This window comes from Gallinula chloropus, assembly GCF_964237585.1.
Source record: "Gallinula chloropus genome assembly, chromosome: 32".
Classification (NCBI taxonomy): Eukaryota; Metazoa; Chordata; class Aves; order Gruiformes; family Rallidae; genus Gallinula; species Gallinula chloropus.
The window spans coordinates 1,512,210-1,539,309 of NC_140117.1; the positions used below are offsets into that span (position 1 = coordinate 1,512,210).

Consider the following 27,100-nt stretch of genomic DNA (forward strand, 5'->3'; position numbering starts at 1 on the left):
TCGCTCAGTCGAGTCTTCGGCCATGGCTGAGCCGGTCGGTGCTGCGGGAGCGGAGACAGGCGCCGAGCGCCGGGAGAGCGCTGGGGAAAGGGCTCGGTAAGCCCCGGGTCTCCGTCCTCTCCCCCGCTGAGCCGGGGGGAGGAGACCGGAGGGGGAACCTGCCCAGGGGCCGGGCCGCCGGCCGCTCCCACCCACCTGCGTCCCTCGGGCCGCAGAACCTGCGGTGGGGGGGCGGAGAGAGAGAGGAGAGGAGAGGAGAGGAGAGAGAGGAGAGGAGAGGAGAGAGCCGCCCCTCTCCTGCCCGGGCTCTGCCTCCCCAGACAGGCGGCGGGAGGAGCCACTGGAGGGGCTGCCCCGCACAGCCCTGGGAGGGGCGGCCGGGCAGGGCCGGGCCGGGCAAGCGGGGGGCAGAGCCGGGGAGGGACGGCCCAGCCCGGCCCAGCCCCGCCCAGACAGGCAGCGGTCGGAGCCACTGGCGGGGCTGCCCCACCCCCTGGTGGGAGGGGCCGGGCCGTGCCGGGCGCGGCGCAGGACGGGCGCGTTCCCGCCGCGGGCTGCTGGTGCCTCTGTGCCGATGGCTGCCGGGGCCCCTCGGCGGCCTCTTGGCCGCCGCCCGCCGCGCCCCCTGAGCCGTCCCCGGCCGCGCCGCCGCTGCAGAGGCCGCCCCCCAGGTCAGCGCTCCGGCCCGAGGCCTTAGGGCCGCCCGAGGGCCTCGCCCCGTCCCTGAGGCCCCGCGGCCTCCCGGGTGCGGCCTGCGGGACCTCTCCTGGGCGTTGGAGCCCAGGGCGGGAGCGGAGCTGCGGGTCCCCCCGGCCCGAGAAGGCCCCTGGCGACCCCGCCCCCCTTGGCCCCCCGGGGGCTTTTCCGTCTGGGAAGCGGGGAGTTGGGAAAGAAACGGGCCCTGGGAGCGCGCGTGGGGCAGGAGCAGAGGGCTCTGTGTGTGTGTGTGAGAGGGGGAGCAGCGGCTGGGGGGGAGTCCCGGCGTAGGGCGTGTGGAGACACGGGGCTGCCTTCCCGGGGCTGAAGCGGTGCCGGCGTCCTGGAGCTCCCAGGCACAGATGGTGGGTGGTTGTGGGGTTGGAAGGGACCTGAGAGTGTGGGTGGTGAACCCCCCGGGGAGAGTAACTCAGCGTTGTACACAGGGGCATTGCCCCGCTGAAGGGCAGTGTGTGGCTTGGGGGGGGGATTAACCTGTGCAGAGTGAAACAAAGCCCGTTCCACGTTAGCCAAAGCCATGGGTTTGGTGCTGGGAACAAGTGTAACTCATGAAGAAGCATTAACAGAAGGGAATCACCCCACTGTGGAGGGATAATCAGCAGAGCCTTGGCTGGGAGAGGTGGGGGATGCTCTGCGGTGTCTGTGTGTGTGTCTGAGATGATCCCAGGGGGGCTTGGAAGGGGAACTACAGCAATTAGCCCTGGGAGTTGTGCTTGTGTGAAGCTCAGCCGTGGTTGTAAATCCCTGTTCTGTGTCTTCTCTACTCAGCTCTCATCCGCCTTTGGAACATCCTGATGGGCAGGAACCTCCAAAGCTACAACCAGGTGGCGCCCATGACAAAGGTAGTTCACAGCCCTGGTTCTCCTGGGGTTTGGTGTCCCTTGGAAAACTGAGGGGTGTCTGATAGTGCAGAAGGGTGTGCAGCTTGGAATGAATCCCAGTGCTCTGGGTGGGATCGAGGAGCTGGGCTGCCATGCAAATGGCAATCCGAACCCCCTCTTAAGTCACGCTGTCACCTGGCCTGCCTTTGTTGTTTAGATGCTGCCATCCCTGGGTGTGAGGAGAAGGCTGAAGAGGTTTCTGCTGCTGCGGTGAAGGTACCAGCCAGGGCAGCAAGGAAACGCCGAGCTTCGGGCAGCGATGCCGCTCCAGGAGCAGAGTCTGTGGGAGAGGTTAGCAGAGACTTTCCTGAACCTGTGCAGCCTCAGGCTCTTCTTTGCCCTTGACAGCAGGCGCCTCTGGTGTGCTGGGTTTGCCTGGCTCAGGTTTGCCTGCTCTGCTCTGGCACGTGGAGCTGAGGAAGGAGCACCCAAAACACATGACCTTGGGAGAACAATCGCCTGCTTCCTCTGGATAAAGCCCTCTCTGCTGGGTTGGGTATCCCCCGGCCTGGGAGAGGATTCCCCTAGGACTTTGGCTCTGTAAAAACGAGTCCTGAGCTGCTCGACCCCTTAGTTTGGTTGGGAGGTGCCGTGTTCTTTTTCTTACTGCCCCGTAGAGTGAGAGGAGTAAGAAACACTCGTGCTCTGTTATTTGTCCCTGAGAGCACCATTGACTCTTTGTTTGTACAAAACCCCTTTCTGAGAGGCTCAGCTCTCCCCGAGCCAGAGTCAGGGCTGAACTCCGGAATGCTGAGGAGCTGCCCGAGGGGAACTGGGCAGGAAGCCTGAGGGGGTTTAATCCCTGCGTGGGGGAGAGCCCCTGTTAACAATCAAACCCAAAGGGCAGCGTGCTGGTCAGAGATCCTGCCGAGATCCTTCTGCTGCACTCTGAGCCAGCAAATCCTGGTCCCTATATCGGACCAGAGCTGCCTCCCTTTCCGGAAGCTTCCGCTGGCTTGGGCTGGTGTTCAGGTTGAACTCAGGGTGGTGCTTTGTTTGTTTCTGTTCCAGACTCAGGCCCTGTCATCTGAGCCTGCAGTGAAAAGACCTAGAAGTTGTGTGCCAGGAGAAGAACTGGTGCAGACTGGTAAGGCTGACGTCAGGGCGTGAGCTTGTTTCTCCTGCGCTCTTCCTGGCGTGTGGTGCGACTCTCCCCCTGGGCTCACGGACGGGCTGTGGCGGCATCGCCCCTCGGTAGCGTCTGGCAGTGCTGGGGTGGGAACTCAGTCTCTTCCCTGCATCCCTGCGCTGCTGCTGGGTCGGGGCCGGGTGTTTTGCTCGGCATCTCAGTCCCGGAGCTGCCTTGGATGCAGCCAGCTCCAGCTGCGATACGGCCGCTGCCAGCTGGCCAGAAGGAAACTGGTTTGGTTTGGGGTGTTAGATCCCCAGAACCCTTTTTGGGGTTGAATCTGGGGTTCAGCCTGGCGATACCTCGTGCCCAGGGCAACTTGCTGCAGTTGCCAGTAAGAAAATCTGAGACTGTTGTAAAGCAACAGAACACAGGGAATGTGGGGACGTAGGGGAGAGAGGAAACATTGACCTTTGGGGAAGCTCATCAGCCTCCTCAGTTGCCTTTACCAGTGGCTGATTTGCTTACGCTCTCCTCTCGTAGATCAAATACCTTGTGGGACTCCCTTGGCCAACGGAACACTCTCCCTGTGGGACAAGACAGCTCCTTGTGCCAGGTAAAACCCTTGAGTTTGCTTTGACTTTCTTCTCTGAAAGGTTTGCTTTCCATTTCATTCCTGAACTTCCTCTGTGCTGCCCAACATTTGTCTCTGTGTCCGCACAGGGATGTTTTTCCAAGGTTTTCTGGGCTGCTGTCCTATGGGAGGTGAACCTTCAGTAGCTTTTTATTTTTCCTTCCTCCCCTCCCAACTAGAGAAGATTTTTATTTTAATCTGGGGACGTGAAATGTAAGGTAATGACAGGGGATGCCAGGATTTTCTCTCTTCCTTTCCTCCTCCCCTGGTCCTTCTCACTTAACTTACAGGCAGTTTTCTCTTTTGGGTAACACTAAGGTGACCAATTTGACTCCTGCCCCTCTGGTCTGCCCGAGTTCAGAGTCACCCAGCTGAGTGTGAAGGGTCTCTGCACAGGAATGCCTGCTGTGTTTTGTGGTGACACCAGTGCAGGATGTTTCTGTCCAGGGGGTTGACAGTCTTGTTGTACTTGAGGTATTTCTGTTGCTGTAGCTGTGGCTCCCCACTCACATGTAGACAGTTGTGTAGGAATAAACTGTCTCCTTTATGGTGCTCTGACACGTGTCAATACCAAATGCTGTGCTTGTAAACACTGTGGTTCTTCTCTGTTGTTTTTTCCTGCACCAAAGTGCTCCAGCCTCCTCGACTCCTCCAGCCTCCTCGACTCCTCCGGCCTCCTCGACTCCTCCAGCCTTCCCCCCTGCTCCAGTCTTGTACAGTCCTCCAATCTACACCACTGCTCGAATCTACTCTGGAGTTAAATCACACACCAGTCTTCCACCCTACTGCTGTGTTCCATCCTACTCCGGTGTGCCGTCCTACTACTATCGTGTTCCATCCTACTACTACATCGTGCCATCCTACTTCCATTTTCCATCCTACTACTGCCACGTGTCATCCTACTCTGCTGTTCCATCCTTGTTGTGTGTTCCATCATTGTCCAGTCTTCCAGCCTTCTCCAGTCAACCAGTGACAACTGTGTATCACCTGGACCAACAGAAATAGGGAGGAGATCCCTTTCCATCTGGGACCTGTGAGTATCCCCATGACTCGTACCTGTCCCACTTGCTGGGTAGACTGTAGCTGCACCACACAGCAGGAGGACGTAGTATCTGGTTGTCTGGACTTGTGGAGGGTGACACATTACTGCAGCCCCTTAGGTACCCGCTTCTTAACTCAGGCTTGTGGTTACGTGGTGCTCTTTAGTCCTTTTTTCATGCTGTTGGTGACTCTCTCTGTGGCAGCAGAGCTTTGAATCCACGTAAGCTGGTGGTTGTAACACCATGTGTTGGAGGGCAGACACCAGGTATTGTCCCAGCCCCCGGCCTGGGAACTTCCTCCACCCAAAAGCTTTTGTATTTCCTCTTCCTGGAGGTGCACCTGGTGTGTGGGTACAGGGTGGGCATTGCAGTTCCTTGCTTGGTTCTCCTGTTCCTCCTCTGACAAGGCGTGGTCTGGGGGCTTCCTAAATGAGCTTCTGCTGTTGTGGGAGTCTCCTTCAGCAGCTGGCTTTTTGTGGGACTAAATGCTGGAGATCAAGAGGATCTTTTGTTCTCTTTTGGGTTAAACAGCAAATTCCTGCCAGAAGACAGCCGGGCGCGCGCTTGCTGGGGTCGGCACTTCGGGGTGGCCTCAGCAGGGCAGAGCTGCGCTCCCCGTCCCTAACGAACCGGGTGTTTGTGCCTCCTTGCCACCCTGACTTCCTATGTAACAGCTTTCTCTCTCCTTCTCTTTCCAGAGTCACATCCCTCACTTCCACAGGAAGATGGTGTAGGACATAATCCATCGGCAGCTGCTGTGAGACGGGCACCACTGCAGTCACACTGTGATCCCCTTGGACTGACCCTTAGTTTAGTTCAGTTAAGACTCTTTAGTTTAGTTTAGACTCTTAGTTTAGTTTCTGTTCTAAAGTTTGACCAACTCCCTGCAACATGGGGTTGGGTTTGTTGTTCTGTTTTTGTCTGTTAATTGTGAAAAGAGAAATATTTATTTATTTTATTGCATTAAATATTTAAATTTTATAAAAAAAAGCCGTGCTGGTGTGAAGCTGTTTGGGACTGGAGCTGTTTGGGACCCTATAAACAATATTTCATCAGTCATGTTGGAGTGGGGTTTTTTGGGGTTCTTTCTTTTTTTCCCCCTTATATTCTCACAGCTGCTCTAACTCCTTTAAAATCAAAATCAAATCCTACACTAGAACCAAAATAACATAGAAGTGAAGCTATTTTATTAGGGTGACTGTCACATTTCCCCCTTTGAAAGTATTGATAATCATACTCAATACTTTCACGTACTCCAATTGTGGCTTCATTGAATGTGAAATTGTCATGTGCAACTTCTTTAATCAATTTATAATTTATTTTTTAGATTTAACTGCTATTGATAGCAGATTTGTATTTATGTTCTTATCCAAACTTGTTCACCTGCTTTTACTTGCCAAGTTACAGGTTTGTAACGGGGCCTGTGAGTGGGATAAACAGAGATACTTCAGGTTTTATTCATTCTCACTTCTTTTATTACTAGGACTTTAGTGCTATGCCTATTCTCTTAAAAAATAGTAATTAAAAAAAATCAGTCCTGTCTCTGCTGCAGATGGACTAATAAAACTCCAGTTTGACAGGATCTTGAATCTCCTGGCTTTGTCCCCATCTGCAAGATGTGCATCCTGGTTCTCTGCCTGCTGCCCCCCTGTCTCAAGCCAACCCAATAGAGGTCTAGAATAGCAGCAGTTGCCAGGGACCTCTGGTGACCAACCAGTGACATCTCTGTCAGAGGGGCATCACCTGGGAGGTCACTTCCCAGAGGGGAAGCACCTCCAGCCTTGTCCGGGGAGATCACCTTGAGCAGGTCACACATGACAGTGTCCAGGTAGGTGTTGAATCCCTCCAGAGAAGGAGACTCCCCAGCCTCCCTGGGCAGCCTGGGAGGAATTTCCTTCTCTTCTTCATTTCTTAAGTCTTCTCTTTGATGGCTCAGCCAGGTGATGGTAGAGATGGTAAAGCTGGTATTTACTCAGTCTGCCCTTTCTCCAGACTTTATCCTACCTCCCGGGTCTGGGATTCCTGAGGGCCCCTTCTAGACACAGGTGGATCCTGTCCCTCTCCAACAGGTTGGAGTCACCAAAGAACATCCCCTTGTTGTCCAAGCCAAACCCCTGGCCTTAGTACCAGCCGTGTAGCCAGGAGCTGAGAGGTGTGATATTTCCCAGCCCGTTCAGACAAAGGAGGAAAAGCCAACTTGGGCACCAGTGTTTTCCTCCTCTCTCTCTCGGTCCCTTCCAACCCCTACAATTCTATGATTCTATGATCACTAGGCAATTAGACAAGTGGGAAATGTGTTTTTAAGGTGATGAGGGCTCACATTTCTCTGGTCAGAAATCACCCAGAAAAGCTTCTGCCCGGCCTGGAGTCCATCACCATCCTTTTGGTGGTCTTTGCTGGTCTTTGGTGGTCTTTCCCAATCGTGTGATTCTGAGACTCCGGCCTTGAGCCAGCTGATGTTTTCTTTATCAGTACAGGGAAAGCTTCCAAAAGGCACCCAAAACCACGTGTGCCAAGTTTTCCTCTGGACACCATCCCTTCTGTCCAGTGTATAAAGACACCACACAGCTCAGTGTCACCCACACCTTGCTGAGGGTGCACTCGATCCCACTGTGCGTGTCACGGGTACAAATATCCAATAGGATGGGTGGCAGGATGAACCTTGGAGGGGCAGCACTTTGTGGTGGTTTCCACTTGGACATGAAGCCATGGACGGTAACTCTTCCTGTAACCTTTTTGTTAACCCTTTCCATGCCCATGGAGGGCTGGCAAAACTGTTGGGGCAGCAAACGACTCTGGGAGTGTCCCTGTTGCTACCAAGGATACGCGCAAACAGAAGCATCCAGACACCATTCTGTAGCTGACCCTCCAGCGACCATGGCGCTCCCACCTCTGTGGTGCACTTCATGGGGGTCTCTCTGCCCCCACCACGATGCCACCCATCTTCTCAACCCCCTACACTGGAGGTAAGGCCTGAGCCCACTCCTGGCTGCTCAGGGACACACTCTGGGGAACTGCACAGCCCCTCTCGCCCCTCTCCCTGCTCCCTCTCAGTGCCCTCGCGCACGCTCCTGGCCCAGCTGGGGATATGGTCACCAGCGTGTGTTCATGTCTCTCTCTCAGGACCCACCAACCTCCACCACCTGCCAGGGCAGCAGCAGCAGCAGCCCTTCCCTGCACCCTCCCACTCAGCTGGGACAGACCAGAGGTTGGTCCACGCTTGGGGCCTGCTCGGCGGGTGCCTGAGGGATTCCCTCCGCCCCCCAGCCTGACACATCTCCCTCTCCCCCCTGCAGATCTGCCAAGCGGCAGCTGCTCAGAGCTCCCCATTTCCAGTACCAGTCTGCCTCTGGCAACCCCCTCACTGCTCAGTCACGGCATCGCTCCTCTGCCTGGCACTGTGCTTCAGGGGCCACACAGCTGCAGACACCCAGCAGCCTGCTTACACCAACGGCCCCCCAGGGACAAGCACAACTGTTCCTGCCCTACAGCCATCAGGGGACAGCAGCATCGCTTCCCCAGTACCACCCGCTCCCTGTCTGCACACAGTCCATCCTCTCCCGTGGAGACACAGACAGTCCGGTCCCCATGGATGTGGACAGTGTGTCAGGCTGGGACACCTGTCCTGTCCCTATGGATGTGGACACTGTCACAGTCTGTGACATCTCTGTGGACACAGATGTCCCCATGGAAGACAACACCCTGCCAGGCTCTACCATCTCACTTAGCCCTGTTGCAGGGATGGGGGGAAATGAGAGGGAGGGAAGGGAGGGAGGGAAGAAGGGTGTTGATTCTGTAGTTAGTACCTTTGATTACTGTTTTGTTCCAATTTTTCATTAAAAGCCATTTCTTGAGAACCTTTCTGTGTCTGCATGGGAGGGGCGGGGAGTGCAGGGGGCACCAGGCAGCACAGATCCCAATGGGCACAGAACAGGCACCCCATAGATCCCCTGCAAGCACCCTATAGACACCCTCTAGATCCCCTGCGGGCACCCTATAGATCCCCTGTGGACCCTATACATACCCTATGGACACCCTATAGGAGCCTTATGGGAACACTATAAGCACCCAATGGGCACAATACAAGCACCCTATAGATCCCCTGCAGGCACCCCATAGACACCCTATAGATACCCTCTGGACACCCTATAGGAACCTTATGGGAACCCTATAGACACCCAGTGAGCACAATACAGGCACATATAGACAGCCTACAGATACCCTATAGGCACCCTATAGACACCCAGTGGGCACAATAGAGACACCCTATACATCCCCTGCGGGCACCCTATAGACACCCTATAGATCCCCTGCGGGCACCCTACAGGCACCCTATGGGGAGGGTTCTGGGTACCCCCGGGGGTCTGGGTGGCCCAGAGGGTCCCTCACCTGCCGGTCCCTGGAGTCCGGGGGCCTCCTGGGGGGTGGGGGCCCAGCGACGCTGCCCCCTCTTCCCTCCCCCTCCCCGGCCATGCTGGCCCATGGTGGCCCTGGAGGCTGCTGGCAGCCGGGGGTGCTGGGGGGGCCTCTGTGCCAGGGGGGTGCCGCACGGCGGGGACAGCGACTGGACGGGGACCAGCGCTGGGGGGGCTGGGGGGGCTGACGCGTGTCCCCCCTGTGCTGGCCTGGGGGGGATGCTGAGCCCCCCACTCTGGCCTGTGCCACCTCCTGTCCCCCATTGTACCTGGGGAGCTGGGACCTTTGGGGGGTCCTGGGGGGGCTGGGCAGGATCTCTGGGGGTTGGGGGTGTCCAGCAGGGACAGGGTTGGGGGTGTCCAGCCCCACTCTGGATGTGACCCACAGACCGACCCTCTCGCTGCCATGAGCCACTTTATTAATTAACCAAACCCCTTAATTGGGTGGGAGCAGCGCCCAATCCAGGGGGGATGGGAGGGGTGGATTGGGGTGTGGGGGGGTCTCACCCAAAACTGTGGCCCAGGGGAATAAATCTGGGACATTTCTCTGTGGGGATGAACCTTGGTTCTGCTCCCCCACCCCCTCCAGGGCTCGCTGAGACCACCCCCAGCCCCCCTCCTCCCCCTCCAATTCGGGGGCTCCTTGGGGTACCCCCAGCCCTTTGCTTTCTGCCACCCTCTCCTCGTCCCTCTGGGTCCCCCCACCAAGACCCCCTGCCCCCTCTCAGTTCAGTCTGGGGACTTCTTCCCTTCCCACCACCCCTCCTGGGATCCCTCCCCTCCCACCCCCAATGCTACGGGGACCCCCCCTTGAGTCCCCCCACTCCCAGGAACACCCTCACCCTCCTGGCGCTGGCCCTGTGCCTGAACCCTGAGGGGCACCCGGTCCCGCCATGGAGGAGACGTGAGTGTCCCGGGGAGGGGGGTGGGGGTGGGCCCTGGTGTCCCCCCACATCTGAGCCCCCCCTGAAGCCCCTCCCTGCAGCGTCCCTTCGCTGGAAGCCTACGAAGCCGCCATGGTGCTGAGCGGGGTGGGGGAACGCGCTGGGCTACCGGGGGGGTCTCTGGGAGTACTGCACCTCCGGAGCCCAGATCCACGCCGAACTGGCTGAACTGGGAGGGCTGGGGGCCATCACCCTCGAGCCCCCGCAGTGGCCCGTCAGCGATGACACCGTCCTGCACCTTGCGACTGCCGAGGGCCTGGCCACAGGTTGTGCCCCCCCACTGCACCCCTCAGATGCGGGGGGGGGGGAGCCCCAGTGTACCCCAGTGATGGGGGAGTTGTGGGGGGCTGTACAGGGGGGTCTGGGGGTTCCTCAGAGCTTGGGGGGATTTTTAGGGGGGGGGGGAATCTCACCATTGCACCCCACAGATGCAGGGAAGGGTCCCCAGTGTACCCCAGGGATGGGGGAGGTGGTGGGGTGGGGCTGTACAGGGGGGATCTGGGGGTTCCTCAGAGCTTGGGGGGATTTTTATGGGGAGAGATCTCACCATAGCCCCCCACAGATGCAGGGGAGGGTCCCCATTGTACCCCAGGGATGGGGGTGAGTGTGGGGGGGTATACCTCTGGGGTGTATGGGGGGGGTCTGGGGGTTCCTCAGAGCTCGGGGGGGGGTTTATGGGGGGGATCTCACCATAGGCCCCCACAGATGCAGGGGATGGTCCACAATGCACCCCAGGGATGGGAGGGAGGGGTGTGGGGGGATTCCCTGCTGTACGCCTGGGCTGTACATGGAGATCTTGGGGGGACCTTATTTCTTTGGGGGATTTCTGAAGGGGGGGGGGGGGGGGGCGGGGGGAGGGCAGGTCACCATTATCACCCTGACCCAAACTGGGAGGGGCTTTTAGGTGCCCCCAACCACCCCCTGAGGAGTGGGGGCTCCAGAGAGTCTCTGAATGTCCCCCCAAAACCCCACGGGGGGTGTTCCCCATCTCCCCTTTCCTGGGGGTGGGTTCTATTGTACCCCAAAGCTTTGGGGGGTCAGTGGGGGGTGGGGGGGAATCAGTGGGGGGTGTGCCCACATGTCCCTGCATTCGAGGGGTCCGGGGGAGGGCTGTGGGTGCCCCCGCCCAGAGGGGCCTCACGCCGTGCCCCCAGGGCTGGAGGGGGAAGCCCTGCTGCAGGAGCTGGCTCAGCGCTACGTGGCCGCCATGAGCGACATGGAGGGCCGCAAGCCGGGCCCCACCAGTATCCTGGGTGAGTGGGGGGCCGGGGGGGGGCGGGGGGGTCAGGTCAGGGGGTCTCACGGCCCCAACCCTTCTCCCCAATCCCCCCCCGCCAGGCACCTCGCAGCTGCGGCCTGGGGAGCCAGCGGGGTACCGCATCCCCTTCAACCCCACGGGCAGCGGGTGCGGGGCCGCCATGCGGAGCCTGGCCATAGGCCTCAGGTGGGGCGGGGGGCACAGGGGTTGGGGGGTTCAGGGCTGGGGGCGGGGACGTGGTGGGGGACAGGAGTTGGGGGGGGTGTGAGGGCTGGGGCAGGGACATGGGGGCACAGGGGTTGGGGGTTCAGGGCTGGGGCGGGGACGTGGGGGTACAGGGAGGTGGGGGGGGTGTGAGGGCTGGGACGGGGACATGGTGGGGGACAGGGGGTTCAGGAAGGGGTCAGGGCTGGGTGGGGACATGGGTGGGCACAGGGGCTCAGGGAGGGGAGGGGTATCAGGGCTGAGGTTGGGGATATGGGGGGGCACAAAGGGTTCGGGAAGGGTCTGGGTGGGGACATGGGGATTTGGGGAGGGATCAGGGCTGGGGGGGACATGGGGGGCACAAAGGGTTGGGGAGTGTCTGGGCAGGGACATGGGGGTACAGGGGACTTGGGGAGGGGTCAGAGCTGAGGGTGAGGACATGGGGGGACAAAAAGGCTTGGGGAGGGTGAGGGCGGGGACGTGGGGGAACGGGGTCAGGGAGGGGTCAGGGCTGGGGCGGGGACATGGGTGGGCACAGGGGGTCGGGGAGGGTCTGGGCAGGGACATGGGGGTACAGAAGGTTGGGGGGGTTCAGGGCTGGGGGTGGACATGGGGGTGAAGGGATTTTTGGGGAGGGTTAGGTGCGGGGACATGGGTGGGCACAGGGGGTTGGATGGGGTCAAGGCTGGGGTCAGGGACATGGGGGGCACAAAGGGTTTGGGGAGGATCTGGGTGGGGACATGGGGGCACACGGGGCTCGGGGAGGGGAGGGGTGTCCGGGCTGGGGGTGGGGATATGGGGGGGCATAGGGGGCTTGGGGAGGGGCTGTCAGGGCTTGGGGAGGTTTCACGGCGGGGACAGGGGTCGGGGGTGGAAGGGCTGGGGGAGGTTACAGGCGGTCACAGGGATGGGGGTGAGCGGCTGGACAAGAGGACATGGGGACACGGAGGGGGGGACATGGGGGTGTCAGAGTTGGGGGGTGGGGATATGAGGGTGTCAGGCTGGGGTAGGGGCCATGGGGGGGACGGGGCGTACAGGAGTGTGGGGGATGGGCCATGGGGGGAGGGGCAAATGGGGGACCAGAACATCAGGGCCAAGGGGGGGGGGGGGGCAGCATCGGGACGGGGGTCCCGGCCCGGGGGGCACAGGGTGGTGCCGGTGTAGGTACCCGCACGCCCGGGAGCTGCCGACGCTGATCCGGGTGAGCATCGAGAGTGGGCGCATGACCCACCACCACCCCACAGGTGGGTGCCAGGCAGGAGGGGACAGGGCAGGGGGACACGCTGCAGCCCCTCTGAAAGCCCCATCCACACAGGGTACCTCGGGGCACTGGCGGTGGCCCTTTTTGGGGCGCTGGGGGCTCGGGGGGAGCCCCCGGAGCGCTGGGGGGCTGAGCTGATGCGGGTCCTGCCCCTGGCCTGGGACTACGTGGAAAGTGCCGGGGTGGCTGTGGGGGACAATGCTGAGGCCTGGCCCTTCTTCAGGGATGCCTGGCACCGGTGAGGGGGCACTGGGAGGGTTTGCTGGGGTCACTGGGAGCACTGGGAGGGGGTGGTGGGGGTACCGGGAGGGGCTCAGCGGGTTGCTGACATCACCCATTGCCACAAGGCTCTCTCCCAGTCCTGGCAGCGCAGTGCACTGGTGTCACTGTGCTGTGCCAGAGCCTCGATGTCCCCAGTGTCCTCTGCCCCACTGTCACTGGTGTCACTGTGCTGTGCCAGAGCCTCGATGTCCCCAGTGTCCCCTGCCCCACGGTCACTGGTGTCACTGCCGACCCTGGTGCCCAGTCAATCTGCAGGGTCACCAGTGCCCACTGTGTCCCTGCTGCCCCCGGTGCCCCCAGGATATCCCCAGTGTCCCCAAGATCCCTCCAGTGTCCCCAAGATCCCTCCAGTGTTGCCACCCTCAACACTGGAAGCGTGTCTGAGGAGGGCTGAACACCCCCGCTGCCCCCAGTGTCCCCAGTATCCCCAGTGCTCTTGGTTTCCCTGCTGTGACCGGTGTCCCCACTGCATCCACCGCTCCGGTGTCACCAGTGACCCCAGTGACACTACATCCCCGCTGACTCCAGTTCCCCCATTCCCCCGCTGTCCCTGCTGCCCCCAATCCCCCCACGTCCCTGCTGCCCCCCGGCATTCCCAGGGCCCCCAGTGCTCCCAGTGACCTCCATGTCCCCGCAGGTACCTGGAGTCCCGGGGCCTTCTGGAGGGCGGTGGCCCAGCGACGCTGCCCCCCCTCCCCTCCCCGGCCGAGCGGGATGCAGCGTACCTGGGCTGGGCACTGCAGGGGTGGCCGGGGCGCAGCGGCCACGATGCGCCCATGGTGGCCCTGGAGGCGTTGCTGGCAGCCGGGGGGTGCTGGGAGGACCTCTGTGCCAGAGGGGTGCTGCACGGCGGGGACAGCGACTCGACGGGGACCATCGCCGCGGGGTGCTGGGGGCTGCGCTGGGGGCTGGCCCGGGTCCCCCCCGGGCTGCACCGCTGCCTCGAGCACCGCGGGCGGCTGCGCGATGCTGCCCACCGCCTCCACACGCTGGCCTGGGGGGGATGCTGAGCCCCCCCCACCCCAACTCTGGCCTGTGCCACCTCCTGTCCCCTGGCCAGGGAAACACCATTGTACCCCGGGGGGAGCTGGGACTGTTGTGGGGTCCTGAAGGGGTCCCAAACAGCCCTGGGAGATCCTAGGGGCAAGCAATGCCCTTCAAGGGCTCAAAGAAGCCCTGGAGACCACCACAGCCCCATCCTGCTGGCCCTACTTCCCTCCACTCTTAGAGACCCCAGAATCTCCCCAAAGAGCCTTGGGCACCCCCACAGTAAAAAAGCATCTTCCCAAATCACTGTCTGTCCAGATTTGTGTCCTGCACCTCCTGTCCTGTCACTGCCATGGCTGAGATGTCACATGGGCAGACCTCCTGCAGCCAAACCTTCTCTAGGCTGGTCAGTTCTGGCTGACCAGCTTCTCCAAGAGGCATTCAGACATGGAGCAGCTCAGGGGCCCTTCACTGGGTTCTCACTGTCGCTCAGTCTCCTGGTAGCCCAGAACTTGGGCCCCGTGTTCAAAGGGTGGGCTCATCATCATCATCAGTGATGGGTGGAGAGGAAGGAGCCCACAAGCCCTGCAGGTGCCACCCGGGATGGTAGAAGACTCTTCTGGTGGCTTCTTGTGGGCACCTTAGTGGGCACCACAGCCTGAAGGTCTTTTGAAAGACAAAGTGCTGGGCCCCCAGGGCTCAGCATCCAGAGGGGTGGACCCTGTGGTTAATCACCCCAAAGGTGGTGTGCCCAAAGGTGGTGTGCCCAAGGGGTCTTGGAGTCAAGGGATCCCAAAGAGATGGTGGCCCAGCACTGTTAAACACTACAGTGGTGATGGGCCCCTCTGGAGGTTGGATGCTGGGGTTTCCCAGCCCATGGCTGATGGGTTCCTAGGCAATTACTCCAAGGCAGGATGACAATCCCATGACAAGGATATCCAAAGCACGTGACATTGTGCTCAGGGACCAGTTGGACATTGGAGGGTGCCAGGCTGGGAGCTGGAGGAGCTTGTTGGAGAGCCAAAATTGAAAGATCACCCCAGAATGAGTAACTCAGTGTCAGGTGAGATGTGTCTCACTGGGGAGTCTTTGGTGTCACCCCACCTGTGTCTCACTGGGGAGTCTTTGGTGTCACCCCATCTGTGTCATCACCTGAGGGACCCCCCACGGGACACCCCCTTCCCCCGGGACTCCACCCCCCCCCCCCCCCAACCCTCCCCCGGAGGTCACTGAGTGCAGCCAGAAGCAATAAAGGAGATTTAATGTGTGGATGGGGCTTGTTGGGGGCTATTGGGGGGGTAAAGGGGGGAGGGTGCAGCTGGGGAGGAAGGGGGGCCTGGGTGGGATTCGGGGGGGAGGAGGTAAAGGGGAGGGGGGCAGCTGGGGAGGAAGGGGGGGCCTGTAGGACTCGGGGGGGAGGAGGTAAAGGGGAGGGGGACAGCTGGGGAGGAAGGGGGAGCCTGTAGGAAGCGGGGTTGGGGCTTTGGGGTGTTGGGGGTTCCTGGGGGAGGAGAATCCCCAGGGGTTGTTGGTGGGATGTGTGAATCTTTGTGGGAATGTTGGGTTTCGGGGGGCTGGTTGGGAGGCTGCCCCATTTCCCCCCCCCCCTCCTCCCGCAGCGGCAGAGGGGCTTGGGGATGGGGGTCAGATCGCAAGGGCTTTGCTGCTCCTTCTTCCTCCTCTTCCTCCCGGTCTTTGGTGGTGGGGGGGGGTGTCCCGTGGGGGATCCCTCAGGTGATGACACAGGTCTCCCTGCGAGGGAAGCTGCGGCGCTGCTGGCTGAGGCCTCGCTCCAGGCGAGCATCCTCCTCCTGCGCCCTGCAGGGAGGGGAAGGGAGGGGCAGAGGGGGTCGGACACCCCGCCCATCATCATCCTCCCCCTCGGGACTCTCACGTCCACTAGCGCCAGTCCAGGTCCCGCACCAGCTGGTCCCACGGGTTCACCCGGGACACCAGTTCCTCCAGGAGCAGCTGCTCCTGCTGGCACCAGACAGAGGATTTCAGCCAGTCTGGGCAGGCGCATCTCGGCCCCAGCGCTGATCACCCCAAGGCGGGTGCGAACTATTCAGTCCCCCCTTTGCTTCCCAACATGCTACAAGTGGAAACCGGATGCCTTCATTTCATCCCCCAGCACCTCCACACACCCCCGCCGGCACTCACACAACTCACGGATGCTCCACAGCGGCCCCAAAACACCCTCAGGTCCCGCTCGCATTCGCATTCCCTTGCTTATCCCGCCTCTTCCCGCCGGGATCCGCTGCTCCCGGCTCCGGGAAACCGGCGGAGAGCTCCGCACCGAGCACTCCCAGCAGCCCGTGCGCGCCCCGCTGCTCGCGATTTGCATGGCCACGCCCCTCTCCAGCCGCTGCTCTCGCCGGCGTCCTCCCCTCTGCACAGGGACAAAAGCCCTACAGAGACGGTCCAGAAGCCGCCTGGCCAGAATCTGCCTTGTCAGCCATCGGATCAGGGACCCACTTGGTCTCTACACCCACCGCTCCCATCCACACCTCCCACCCAACTCCCCCAGAAATCACTGTCTCCTGAGGAATCGGGTGGCAGCATTTGTTGGGATGTGCCACAGGCTCAGGGATGCGTTTATCCACTGAGAGCAAGGCTGGGCACAGAGCAGGAGGAGTTTGGATGGCGACCATTGAAAGTGGGCAGCTTCCTTGAAAAGTCACCTGGGAAACACAACCCCCCGTTTGGGTCGAGCGATGGCCGCTTACTAAAGAAAAACTTGCCCACTTCCAGGATTGAATAGAGGAGCAACTGGCCAAGGGACACATCCAGCCCTCCACAAGCCCGTGGAACTCGCCTATTTTTACCATCCCTGAACAGGACGGGAGATGGCGCTTGGTGCACGAGGTAAGAAAAGTCAGTGAAGTGATGGAAGATGCGGGAGCTTCGCAGCCCGGTCTGCCACCTCCAAACGTGAGACCTAAAAATTGGAATGTTTAAATTAGGGTCCTTTACACCCTGATGATGATGAGAAATTTGCCTTTTCAGTCCCTACTGTAAACAAAACTGAACCCATGGAAAGGTGTCATTGGGTGGTGCTCCCACAAGGCATGAAAAATTCACCCACTGTGTGCCAGGCTTATGTAGCCTGGGCACTTGCTCCAGTACGAAGAGCCCACCCTGATCTCATCTTTAATCATCACATGGATGAGGTACTGATTGTGGGAACAAATTTGGACATTGACAGTTTGATTCATGAGTTGACAGGGCATTTGGAAAGCAAGGGGTTACAGATTGCTCCAGAGAAAATTCAAAAGAAGCCAGTGTGGAAATCTCTGGGGTGGCAGATTGATAAAAGTACCGTAACACCCCAAAGGATTGAGATCCCAGCTGAGGTCAGCACGTTAAATGATGCTCAAAAGCTGCTTGGAGATACTAACTGGGTTAGACCATTGTGTGGCATTACGAATAGGGAACTGGAACCTGTAGTGGCATTGCTAAAGGGAGGAGGTGGTGCAGGAGCACCCAGAATCCTGTCAGAAGAAGCTAAAAAGGCCCTGGAAGTCATTAGTAACAAAATCAAAAACACATATACCCATGGATGGGATGCTGAGTGGGACATAGGAGTCACAGTCGTTAATTAAACAGAACGTGTGTTTGCTATTATAATGCAGTGGACTAATGACAAAGGTCCCTTAAGGCTGTTAGAATGGGTGTTCCTGCCCATGGAACAGAACCCACATTTATTGTTGTTCCATCAGCAGCAGAGTATTTAGCTTGGGCCTTGAGGAACAGCACTGCCCTGCAAATAGCTTTATCAGACCGTGCAGGGGAAGTGAAAGTGCATCACCCACCACACAGAATCTCTACAGCAGCACAGAACTGCCCAACAGAAGAAAAGCCCTTGTTGTCTGGGTGTGCGGTTCGGGGTGTTCCAGTGTTCACTGATGCAGGGGGAAGAGCTCAGAAGGCTGCGATTCCATGGCAGGAGCATGGGAAATGGCAGGATTTGATATTCAAAGGAGCCCAAGCCTCAATCAGCAGCTGGAGCTGCAGGCAGTTGTGAGAGTGTGTGACAAGCAGAAAGCCGAACCAGTTCCTCTAGTCTGTGACTCCCTGTGTGTGGTGGGAATAGTGACCCGAATGGAACGGGCACTATTGAAAGGGGTTTCAGATGAGAGATTATATAGAGTGTTTAAGGAATTCTGGCTCCTTCTGTCTAACCAACAGCATCAGTACTTTATTACCCATATTGGCAGCCACACGGGACTAACTCAGGGTCTGGCAGAGGCAATCAGAGAGCAGCCAGGTTGGCAGCACCAGCCTGGGCTGCTCCCTCAGCAGAGCGCTGTGCACAGGCTCGGAGATCACAGGAATCCTTTCATCAATCTGCCAGGGAGCTTCAACGACAACACCACCTGTCAGTTGCTGAGGCTAAAGGGCTTGTACAGTCGTGCCTGGACTGTCAGCAGTTCCCCAGTGGCCTTGCCCCTGGTGTCAATGCTCATGGCACAGGCCCACTAGAAGTCTGGGTTCATCAGAACTCATTATAATCATTAACCAATCAGTGGGGTGGAAACAGTGTATGTTTACATTAGCAGGGTTCTTTTTATGTTTACATTAGCAATTTTTCAGCTTGCCACGTTTGCAGTAACAAATGTCTCTAATCTGTGGGATTTCACCCAATAAACGGCTTCACCTGAAATTCATATCGAATTGGGTGTTGCTCATTGCCAGTCACCACAGTGATAGAGCACAGAAATAGTGGGGGACATGGAGAGACAGGAAAGCCTTTGACATGGTATCTCACATCATTCTGACTGAGAAACTGGCTGCCACTGGCCTGGACAGGTGGACCCTCAGCTGGGTTAAAACTGGCTGGCTGGCTGGGCCCAAAGGGTGGCGGTGAATGGAACCAAATCCAGCTGGAGGCCGGTCACGAGTGGCGTCCCCCAGGGCTCAGTCCTGGGTCCAGTTCTGTTCAACATCTTTATCAATGACCTGGATGAAGGGATTGAATGCTCCCTTTGTAGGTTTGCAGATGACACTAAACTAGGAGGAAGTGTTGATCTGCCTGAGCGTAGGGAGGCTCTTCAGAGGGATCTGGACAGGCTGGACCCATGGGCTGAGACCAAGGGGATGAAGTTTAACATGGCCAAGTGTAGAGTGCTGCACATGGGACATAACAACCCCGTGCAGCACTACAGGCTGGGGGGAGACTGGCTGGAGAGCTGTCAGGAGGAGAAGGACCTGGGGGTGTTGGGTGACTGCAGGCTGAATATGAGCCAGCAGTGTGCCCAGGCGGCCAAGAAGGCCAATGGCATCCTGGCTTATATCAAAAATAATGTGGCCAACAGGTCTGGAGAGGGGAGTGTGCCCCTGTACTGGGTATTGGTGAGGCCACCTCAAGTACTGTGTCTAGTTCTGGCCTCTTCACCATAGGAAGGACATTGAGATCCTCAAGTGAGTCCAGAGAAGGGCAACCAGGCTGGTGAAGGGGCTGGAGGGAAAATCATATGAGGAATGGCTAAGGGAGGTGGGGCTGTTTAGCCTGGAGAAGAGGAGGCTGAGGGGAGACCTTATCACCACCTACAACTACCTGAAGGGAGGTTGCAGAGAGGTGGGCACTGGTCTCTTCAGCCAGGGGACAGGGGATGGGACAAGGGGAAATGGCCTCAAGCTGTGCCAGGGCAGGGTTAGATTGGATATTAGAAAAAAATGTTTCCTGAAAGAGTTGTCAGGGCTGGAACAGGCTGCCCAGGGAGGGGCTGAGTTACCTTCCCTGGGTGTGTTCATAAAAGGGTTGATGAGGTACTTAGGGATATGGTTTAGTTTAGGATGGGATTGGTTGGACTTGATGATCTTCAGAGGTCTTTTCCAACTTTGTGATTCTGTGAAATATGAGAAACTGGGCTTGAAGCGGCGCTCCCACATCCAGAGAAGCGATCTCCAGTCTGCCCAGCGCTGGGATAAAGCCGACCCGCTTCACAGACACCGAGGCTGTTGAGTTTAGATTCCGGCTTTTCAAGCCTTTGGCAGGAAGTGTGGAATGTCAGCTGGTTGTTCTGCTGCAGGGCCTCAAATCCCACCCCCTGACAGGAAACTCGGAAAAGATCCAATGTTTTCCTCATCCTGCTGAGTCACAGAGCTCATTTCCTTTCTGAGCGAAGAGTCCCTTCTCCAGGGCGTTTAGAACATTTCCCTGCGTTTCGAGCTGATACGGGATTTGGGATAACTCCTGGAGAGGGGCCGTGGGGCAGAGCAGGGGCTTCCCTGGGGACCCATCTGCAGTCCCATCCTGCCCTTGAGCACCAGTTTCTGGTGCCATCAGGGTGCTGGTGCAGGGGCTCTGGGGATTTCAGCCCCTCTTCGGGGGCAGGGGCAGCCCTTCTTTGCCAGATCCCCTCTGGGGTGCCTGTGACCCCCACCGCCCTACTCTGCCTCCCTTCCCCTTCCTCTCCCTCTCCAGTGTGGCAGCAGATGTGTCTCCCGGCGAGCCCCAGGGGCCTCCTGAGGTATTGGGTGACTCTCCACGTGCTCCGGCTGGGATCAGGTAGGGATCCTGCAGGGCTGCTGGGGGCTTTCACACGCTCTGGATGGCAGATGTGGGGCAGGAGCTGCCATGGGGTGGGGGGGAGCCCAGCCTGGAGCTTGGCCCTGCATGCTTTCACTTTCCCTTGGCCGCTGTGGCTAGAGCGGGGCTGACTGGGGTGGAGGTCATTTTCTGGACCAGGTCCCCGCCCCTGGGAAACCTCCTTCTCCTTCCAGTCCTTCCACTCCTACTCCAGTTTCTCTGGGGTCTCTGGACCATGGGAGGGCAAAGCAACACCCGCGGCACGGAGTGTGCCCAGCTCACACCAAGCTCGGCCCTGGCCTGCAACACCCTCAATTAACGTAGGTGCCATCTCTGTGTCTCTGTGTCCTTCTCCATGGCCAAGCTGACTTCAGAGTGGTGGGACCAGACCGGCCTCTCCGTGTCACCGTGGGGCAGGACGTTGTGCTGCCCTGTCACTTGTCCCCAGCCATGGACTCTCAGAGCTGGGACATCAGGTGGATCCGGCACAGGGTCTCTGAAACGGTGCACCACTACCGACATGGGGAGGACGTGTCCAGGGACCAGATGAAGGAATATGTTGGGAGGACAGAGTTGGCCAGAGATGGTCTCTCCAATGGAAGCCTGGACTTGCGAATCTCTGGGCTGAGACCCTCTGATGATGGTCTGTACGTCTGCACCGTGACTGACGGTGCCTCTTATGGAGAAGCTTTGGTGGAGCTGGAGGTTTCAGGTTTATGTCCAGTGTGGTGTCTGTAGGGGTGGTTGTGGTGTCCCTGGACTCATTTGTTCCTCCCAGACCCGTGTCCCATCCCTTGGTGCCCCAGGAGAGCTGGCACAGTGTCTGGCAGCCTTGCGGGGTGCAGACGCTGCCTGGAGGTGCTGAAGCTGGGCAGCTCAGTCTTGCTGTGCCGGGAGGTTTGGGGGGAGATCTGGGGCTGTTGGGCATCAACGCTCAGTGGTTCTTGCACAGGTTGGGTTGGGTTTGGTGGGAGCTGTGAGGGGTCTGCTTGGAGATGCGGTTGTGGCCTTGGAGCTGAGCCCATCCCTCCCTGACCTCCACCCCGGGCTCTTCCCCAGCCACAGGCTCTGGCCCTCAGCTCTCTCTGGAGGGTTACGAGGCCGGAGGCATCCGGGTGCTGTGTCGATCGGCCGGATGGTTCCCGCAACCGGAGGTGCTGTGGAAAGACCCCAACGGGCACCGTGTCCCCTCGGTCTCCCAGAGACGTTCCCCTGATGCCAGAGGCCTGTTTGACACCGAAGATGCCATCGTGGTGACAGGGACCAGAGAGGGGAACTGGTCCTGTGTGGTCAGGAACCACCACCTGGCCCAGGAGCAGGAGGCGTCCCTGCGCATCTCCGGTGAGACGGCTGCAGCCAGCCCCTGCGGCGCTGGAGCAGGGCGGGGGTTGGCTGCCTTCCTTGGAGCAGCTTGGGTCTGGGCTTGGTGTGCAGTGTGGGGGTGTGGGGGCACGGGAGGACTCCCCAGGGCTCACGGGACAAGGGCTTGGAGGTGTGGGGTGGGGGTCTCTGGGTCCTTCTCCCCACAGACCCGAGTGTAAATTGGTCCCTTTCCCTGTGGATCTGTTTGTTTCTCAGCTCCCTTTTTCCGTGATGCCCGTCCCTGGATGATCGGTCTGGGTGTGCTCCTTGTGCTCTCCATTGGGCTCCTTGGCCTTGGTGTTTATCTCTGGAGAAGGAAAGGTGCGTTTGCCCCCAAAGGACATGTTGCCTCCATCAAAAAGCTCTTTAGTCAAGGACGAAATGGGGCAAGGACACGGTGGGGTGTGGGCAGGAGGACAGGGATCATGGCCAGAGTGCCTGGCTGCTGGGAAGGTCCAGAGACCCTCTGGAGCTGTTCCTGCTGAGGAAGCAAGCTGCTCTCCTGACCTCCTCTTCCTCCGGCTTTGCTTTGCAGCGCTGCTGTTTTCCAGAGAGCTGGGTGAGTCCTTCTGGCCCCTTCCCCCAGCAAAACCTCCTGGCACAGGAGCCCCCAGGAGGGACTTGCCTTGGGGCGGTTCCTGACTTTGAGGCTGAGCTCTAAAGATCGTGGGTGGGCTGGCGGAGGATGGACTGGCAGGGAGCCATTCCCAGGAGCAAGGCGGTCTGGTTCTACTCCCCAAAAAGGAGGAGCTGGGGATCAGCCTAAGCTCTGTGTGCTCCTGCAGGATCAGACCTGGGGTGAGTGGTTGTTTCCTCTGGTCACACATTGTTTCCTGGTTTTGCTTTCCAGGGAAACAAGATGCAGCCCTGGGTGAGTATCCATGAGCTCTGGCACAGCCTCAAGTTTTGTCCTGTTATCTTGGTCCTTCACCCTTCCCCTCCCTGCCTGTCCTTTCCATCCTGGTATCTCTGGAGCTGGGAAAGCCCAACGCCATGTGCCTGGGAGGGTGAGCAGCTCGGGGGGACCACCACAGGGATGGACCCTCTGTCCTGCCCAGAGCTGCCTGGGACTGGCTCTGGGATGTGACCAGCTCTCCTCTCTCCTTGTAGCCTGGAGGAAGTTTCTGCTGCCCCACAGTCCAGGTAATTGGGGGGGTTGGATGCTGCTCTGTGTGGTTCTCCTCCCGTTCCTCATGAGCAAGGGATATCTGGGCTGGACAGTGTGTGGGACTGGCTGTTTCTGGGTGTGTTGGGTGACTCCCCGACCCCGAGTATGGCACTGGGCTGTTCTCTGCTGTATTCTGGCCTGTCCCACCCCTCATGAGTTCCATCTGTGGGGCCAAGAGGAGCCATCTCCCCCCTGGCACCCAGAGCACTGCACAGGCTGAGACGCTGCCTCCCCATCCTGCTCCTCTGTGCTTGCACTGCAGCCCCACTGTTGCCTGTTCCCATGGGACAGTGCTCAGCCATGGCCACTCTGGGACTGGCCCTGGGATGGGATCTCTTGGAAGAAGGACATGCCCCATGTCCTGCCCTGCAAGGCAGATCCTGGACCCAGGAGGGTGAAACCTGCCCAGTGCTGAGCTCTGCCCCTGATGCTCTGGCTCCTCCTGTCCCTGCAGGCATGGTGACCCTGGATCCTGACACAGCTCATCCCAACCTTGTCCTGTCCAAGGATGGGAGAAGTGTGAGATGGGGAACAACATATCAGGACCTGCCCAACACCCCTCAGAGATTTACATCTCTGCCCTGTGTGCTGGGCTGGGAGGGGTTCAGTGAGGGGAGGCACTGCTGGGAGGTGGAGGTGAAGGGGGAGGTGGGTGGTGCTTCATGGTGGGCTGTGGGGGTGGCCAGGGACTCTGTGAGCAGGAAGGGGTATATATACCTGGGCCCTGAAGAAGGGGTCTGGGGCATCGAGCACTGGGATGGGCAGTTTCAGTCCCTCACCTCTCCTCACACCCTCTTGTCCGTGTCCCGGGTCCCCAGCAGAGTCTGGGTCTGTCTGGACTGCCCACAGGGGCTGGTGACTTTCATCGATGGTCACAGTGGGGCCGAGATCTTCACTTTCCAACCAGCCTCATTCAGTGGAGAGACCATCCGACCGTGGTTTTTGGTGGGGAGAAAGGGAACAGAGCTGTGCCTCAGGGACAGCACCTCCCATTCACCTTCCACATCCAGCACCTCCCCGCAGAGCCCCTGCCCTTCTGCAGACCCTGCCCACACTACCCTCCTCGGTGCCACAGCAGCAGATGTCCCCCTCAGCCCTGCCCCAGACCATCCTGACTCAACAGAGCAGGACAGGACTCAATAAAGCTTTGCAGATGACCATGGAGTGTGGCTGTGGGGGTTCCTGGGGGGTTTGTCCTGATTCCTGGCTGCCACCGAAAGGGATTTGTATCAGGCTTGGAGCAGTGGTTGGAGCAGGAGCCTGGGGGCAGCCCTGGGCAGGGTGAGCACACAGCAGGGGGTGGGAGGCCAGGGGAACTTCCAAATCAGACCCCCCCCTTTTCTTGAATCTGCAGAACTCACTGCTCTGCTAGCACCCTGTGTCACCAGAAAGCCCCTACTCTGTCCATATCCTTCCACATGGCACAATCCTGTTGGGATCAAGCCTGAGGTGTGTTTCCCTCCTGCCCCTCCGAGCCGGACATTTGGTACAGGCGGCGGCGGCTCGTGGCTGGTTTAGGGACTGGGCTCTGTGCACGAAAGCCTCTTTGTACTAGAGCAGCTTCAGGGGCAGCAGAAGAGGAAAATCCTGAGCAGGGAAAGGATATCCCCCCCTGGGGCTCTGGGAAAGTGATAGTTACCAGTACTGACTGGGGTGGCTGCTGCTGCCGCTGTGGAGTTTGGTGCTGCAGTGGAGCCGGGAGCAGTGGGGTGGGTAAGTGGAATGTTGTGTTTGGATGAGGTGGGTTGGGATGTGTGTGGGATTGGTTTGGGTTGACCGGAGTTGAGTTCACTTGACTTGGCTTCAGTTGCTTTCAGTTGACTCGGTTTGCCTTGAGGTGACTGTCTGATTTGACTTGATTTGAATTGGGATGGGTTGGGATATGATGGGATTGGGGTGTTGCTGTGATTCGGGTGTGGGGGTGGCCGAGCCCTCCAGGCCACAGGAAGGGGCGGGGGACACAGTGGAATCATTTGGGGCTGCAGGAGCCAAGAACAAAGCTGACCCCATGCTCCCAGCTGCTTGGAACTGGTGCAGATGCTCAGAGCTGCTCCTGGTGATGCTGCTGCTGCCATGTAGGAAAAAGGAAAATGATGTTGGAGATGGGGGTGGGACAGCACTGCTGCACTGGCCTTGGGGGTTAATGGCCCCTCCTTCTACCTCCTAACCCCCTTCTGCCCCTCCCAGATCCCCCTGGGCTGTGTTTGTGCTTCCCGACAGCCCTGGTGTCAATGGGACTCACCCTGATCCCTCTCCCCTGATCTGTGTATGGCCTCAGGAACCCTTGTATCCACACCCAGCTCTGGGTACAGTCCCCTGGGCCCCCTGAACCCCTTCTGTTGGAGGTTGGCTGCCCCTGCGTGAGGATGGGCAGTTGGACAGCTAGGGACATTTCCTGCCCAGGGATCTGAGGTCCCCAAGGGCTCAGGGCAGAGGGACAGGCAACAGCTGGTTTGTCCCAACACTTGAAGACTCCTCACCTCATCGGGTACTTGCTGAGGGTGGATGCTGTTGCCTCATCAAGGTCGTCAGTGAAGATATTAAACAGGACTGGACCCAACACCAATCCCTGGGGAACACCGCTGGTCACAGGCCTCCAGTCAGATTCTGCTCCTCGAATCACAACCCTCTGGGCTCGGTCCGACAGCCAATTCTCAACCCACCTCACTGTCCACTCATCCATCCCATGCTCTCTCAGCTTTGCTATCAGGGTGTCATGGGAGACAGTATCAAAGGCCTTGCTGAAGTCAAGGCAGATGACATCCAGACATCCACTGCTCTCCCTCCATCCACCCAGCCAGTGATGAGATCATAGAAGGTTATGAGATTGGTTGAGCACCATCTCCCCTTGGTTTAACATCTTCATTGACAACCTTGATGAGGGAATAGCATCCACCCTCAGCAAGTACCTGATGATAGAGAGGTGGGAGGAGTGGATGACAGGCAGGACATGGAGCTGCCATTCAGCGAGACCTGGCCAGGCTGGAGAGCTGGGCAGGGAGACACCAGATGAAGTTCAACAAAAGCAAGTGTGGAGTCTGGCACCTCGGAAGGAACAACCTCTTGTATCAGACCAGGCTGGGGGTGACCTGCTGGAGAAGAGCTCTGTGGAGAAGGACCTGGGGGTGGGTAACAGGGTGGTGTCGCAGTTTTGCGTAGCTGGGTGCTGAGAGAGAGACCAGGGGCTGCAGAAATTGGCTGCTGGAATGCTCTGCCAGGCCCCAAAAGTGTAAACATCAGGCAATTCAAGGCCAAAGTCGCTCTGACCAGGCCTGAGCCAAACAGAGATGGATTCATAGCACCTCTGAGAATCACATAGAGGAGAAAACAACCCAGAAGCAGCTGCATTTTGCCTCCAGAGAAGGGAGGGAGAAGATGTAACGAGCTGTGCAGGCACCAAGGCCGGGAAAGGGCTGGGGAGGAGGCGGCCCAGGTGCTGGAGAGAAAGATGCCCCTGCAGCCCCTGGAGAAACCCATGGAAAAGGCCCAGACCCCACCTGCAGCCCATGGAGGGGCTCCATGCTAGATGGAGCAGGTGGAGACATAGAGAAGATGCTGTGACCCTATGTTGGAACAAGCCCGTGCCAGCACTTGCAGCCTTGAGGAGAATGAGAGACACAGAGATGAGTGAGAGATTTGCACCAGAACAGGTTTGCTGGGGGAGGCTGGTGACCCCACAGAGGACTGGGACTGAGAGACACTGTGATTTATGACTGCACCCATAGCAGTGACTCATGCCAGGGCAGCTGGTGAATAGATAAAGCCCTGGGGAAAGGATTCAAGTTGGAGAAGTTTTTTGAGGACTATTTCCTGTGGGTGAGACCCTGCGGTGCAGCAGGGGGAGGGTGTAGAGTGAATGGCTCCCACACACACCCCGGCCGAGAGGGAAACCAACTTGCAAGGGACTGAGCGAAGCCCCCATCTCCCAGTCCCTGCCCCTCTGTGCTGTGAGCTGGGGAAAGAAGGGAGTGAAATCATGACTAGAGTGAAGTCTGCTAAGAAGGGAGTGGGGAGGGAGGTTAGAGGTGTCTTAAGATCTGGAAAAGGAAAACAGCTCATGAAGAAGTAACCAAGAACCCCATTGTTTCCCAGTCCCTGCCCACCCTGTACTGCGAGCAGGGGGAAGAAGGGAGAAAGATCATGGCTAAAGTCTGCTAAGACAGGAATGGGAAAGTGTTTTAAGATCTGGTTACGTTTGTTTTAAGATCTGGTCATGCTCTCAACTCCAGTTTCTTCTCTGTTCTTTGTAGTTGTAGTGTAGTGTAATAGAGTAGTTTCGCTCTTCACTTTGTGTTGAGTCTGTTTTGCCCATGCTGTGGATAACAGAATGATCTCTCCCTGTCCTT

At 58.8% G+C, this 27,100-nt stretch overlaps 2 protein-coding genes and 1 long non-coding RNA gene across 3 annotated transcripts; all 3 read left to right on the forward strand.

The window, feature by feature from the left end:
* Positions 1-22: 22 nt before the first annotated feature.
* On the forward strand, positions 23-13,986 carry LOC311202931 (ADP-ribosylhydrolase ARH1-like; the record flags this gene model as incomplete). Its single annotated transcript, XM_084277576.1, is given in 13 exon segments — positions 23-96; positions 504-745; positions 1,486-1,559; positions 2,610-2,685; positions 3,211-3,283; positions 9,587-9,660; positions 9,729-9,796; positions 9,798-9,966; positions 10,855-10,953; positions 11,039-11,144; positions 12,327-12,406; positions 12,478-12,661; positions 13,343-13,986. Coding segments are annotated over 13 exon segments (1,692 nt in total). The 3' UTR covers positions 13,716-13,986.
* A 7,126-nt stretch (positions 13,987-21,112) lies between these two features.
* LOC311202815 lies at positions 21,113-22,162 on the forward strand. Its single transcript, XR_014617941.1, has 3 exons — positions 21,113-21,565; positions 21,803-21,907; positions 22,122-22,162. It is a non-coding gene; the product is annotated as an uncharacterized lncRNA (long non-coding RNA).
* A 304-nt stretch (positions 22,163-22,466) lies between these two features.
* Positions 22,467-23,908, forward strand: LOC311202784 (butyrophilin subfamily 2 member A2-like). Its single transcript, XM_084277430.1, has 2 exons — positions 22,467-22,729; positions 23,209-23,908. Exons 1-2 carry the CDS (start codon positions 22,468-22,470, stop codon positions 23,895-23,897), a joined length of 951 nt encoding a protein of 316 aa, XP_084133556.1. The 5' UTR covers position 22,467; the 3' UTR covers positions 23,898-23,908.
* Positions 23,909-27,100: the final 3,192 nt, after the last annotated feature.

Coding starts and splice junctions, on each gene's coding strand:
- LOC311202784 (XM_084277430.1), top strand. CDS start 22,468: ATGAGCTCTGGCACAGCCTCAAGTTTTGTCCTGTTATCTTGGTCCTTC. Junction 22,730..23,208: donor TCTGCTGCCCCACAGTCCAG/GTAATTGGGGGG, acceptor CTGTCCCTGCAG/GCATGGTGACCCTGGATCCT.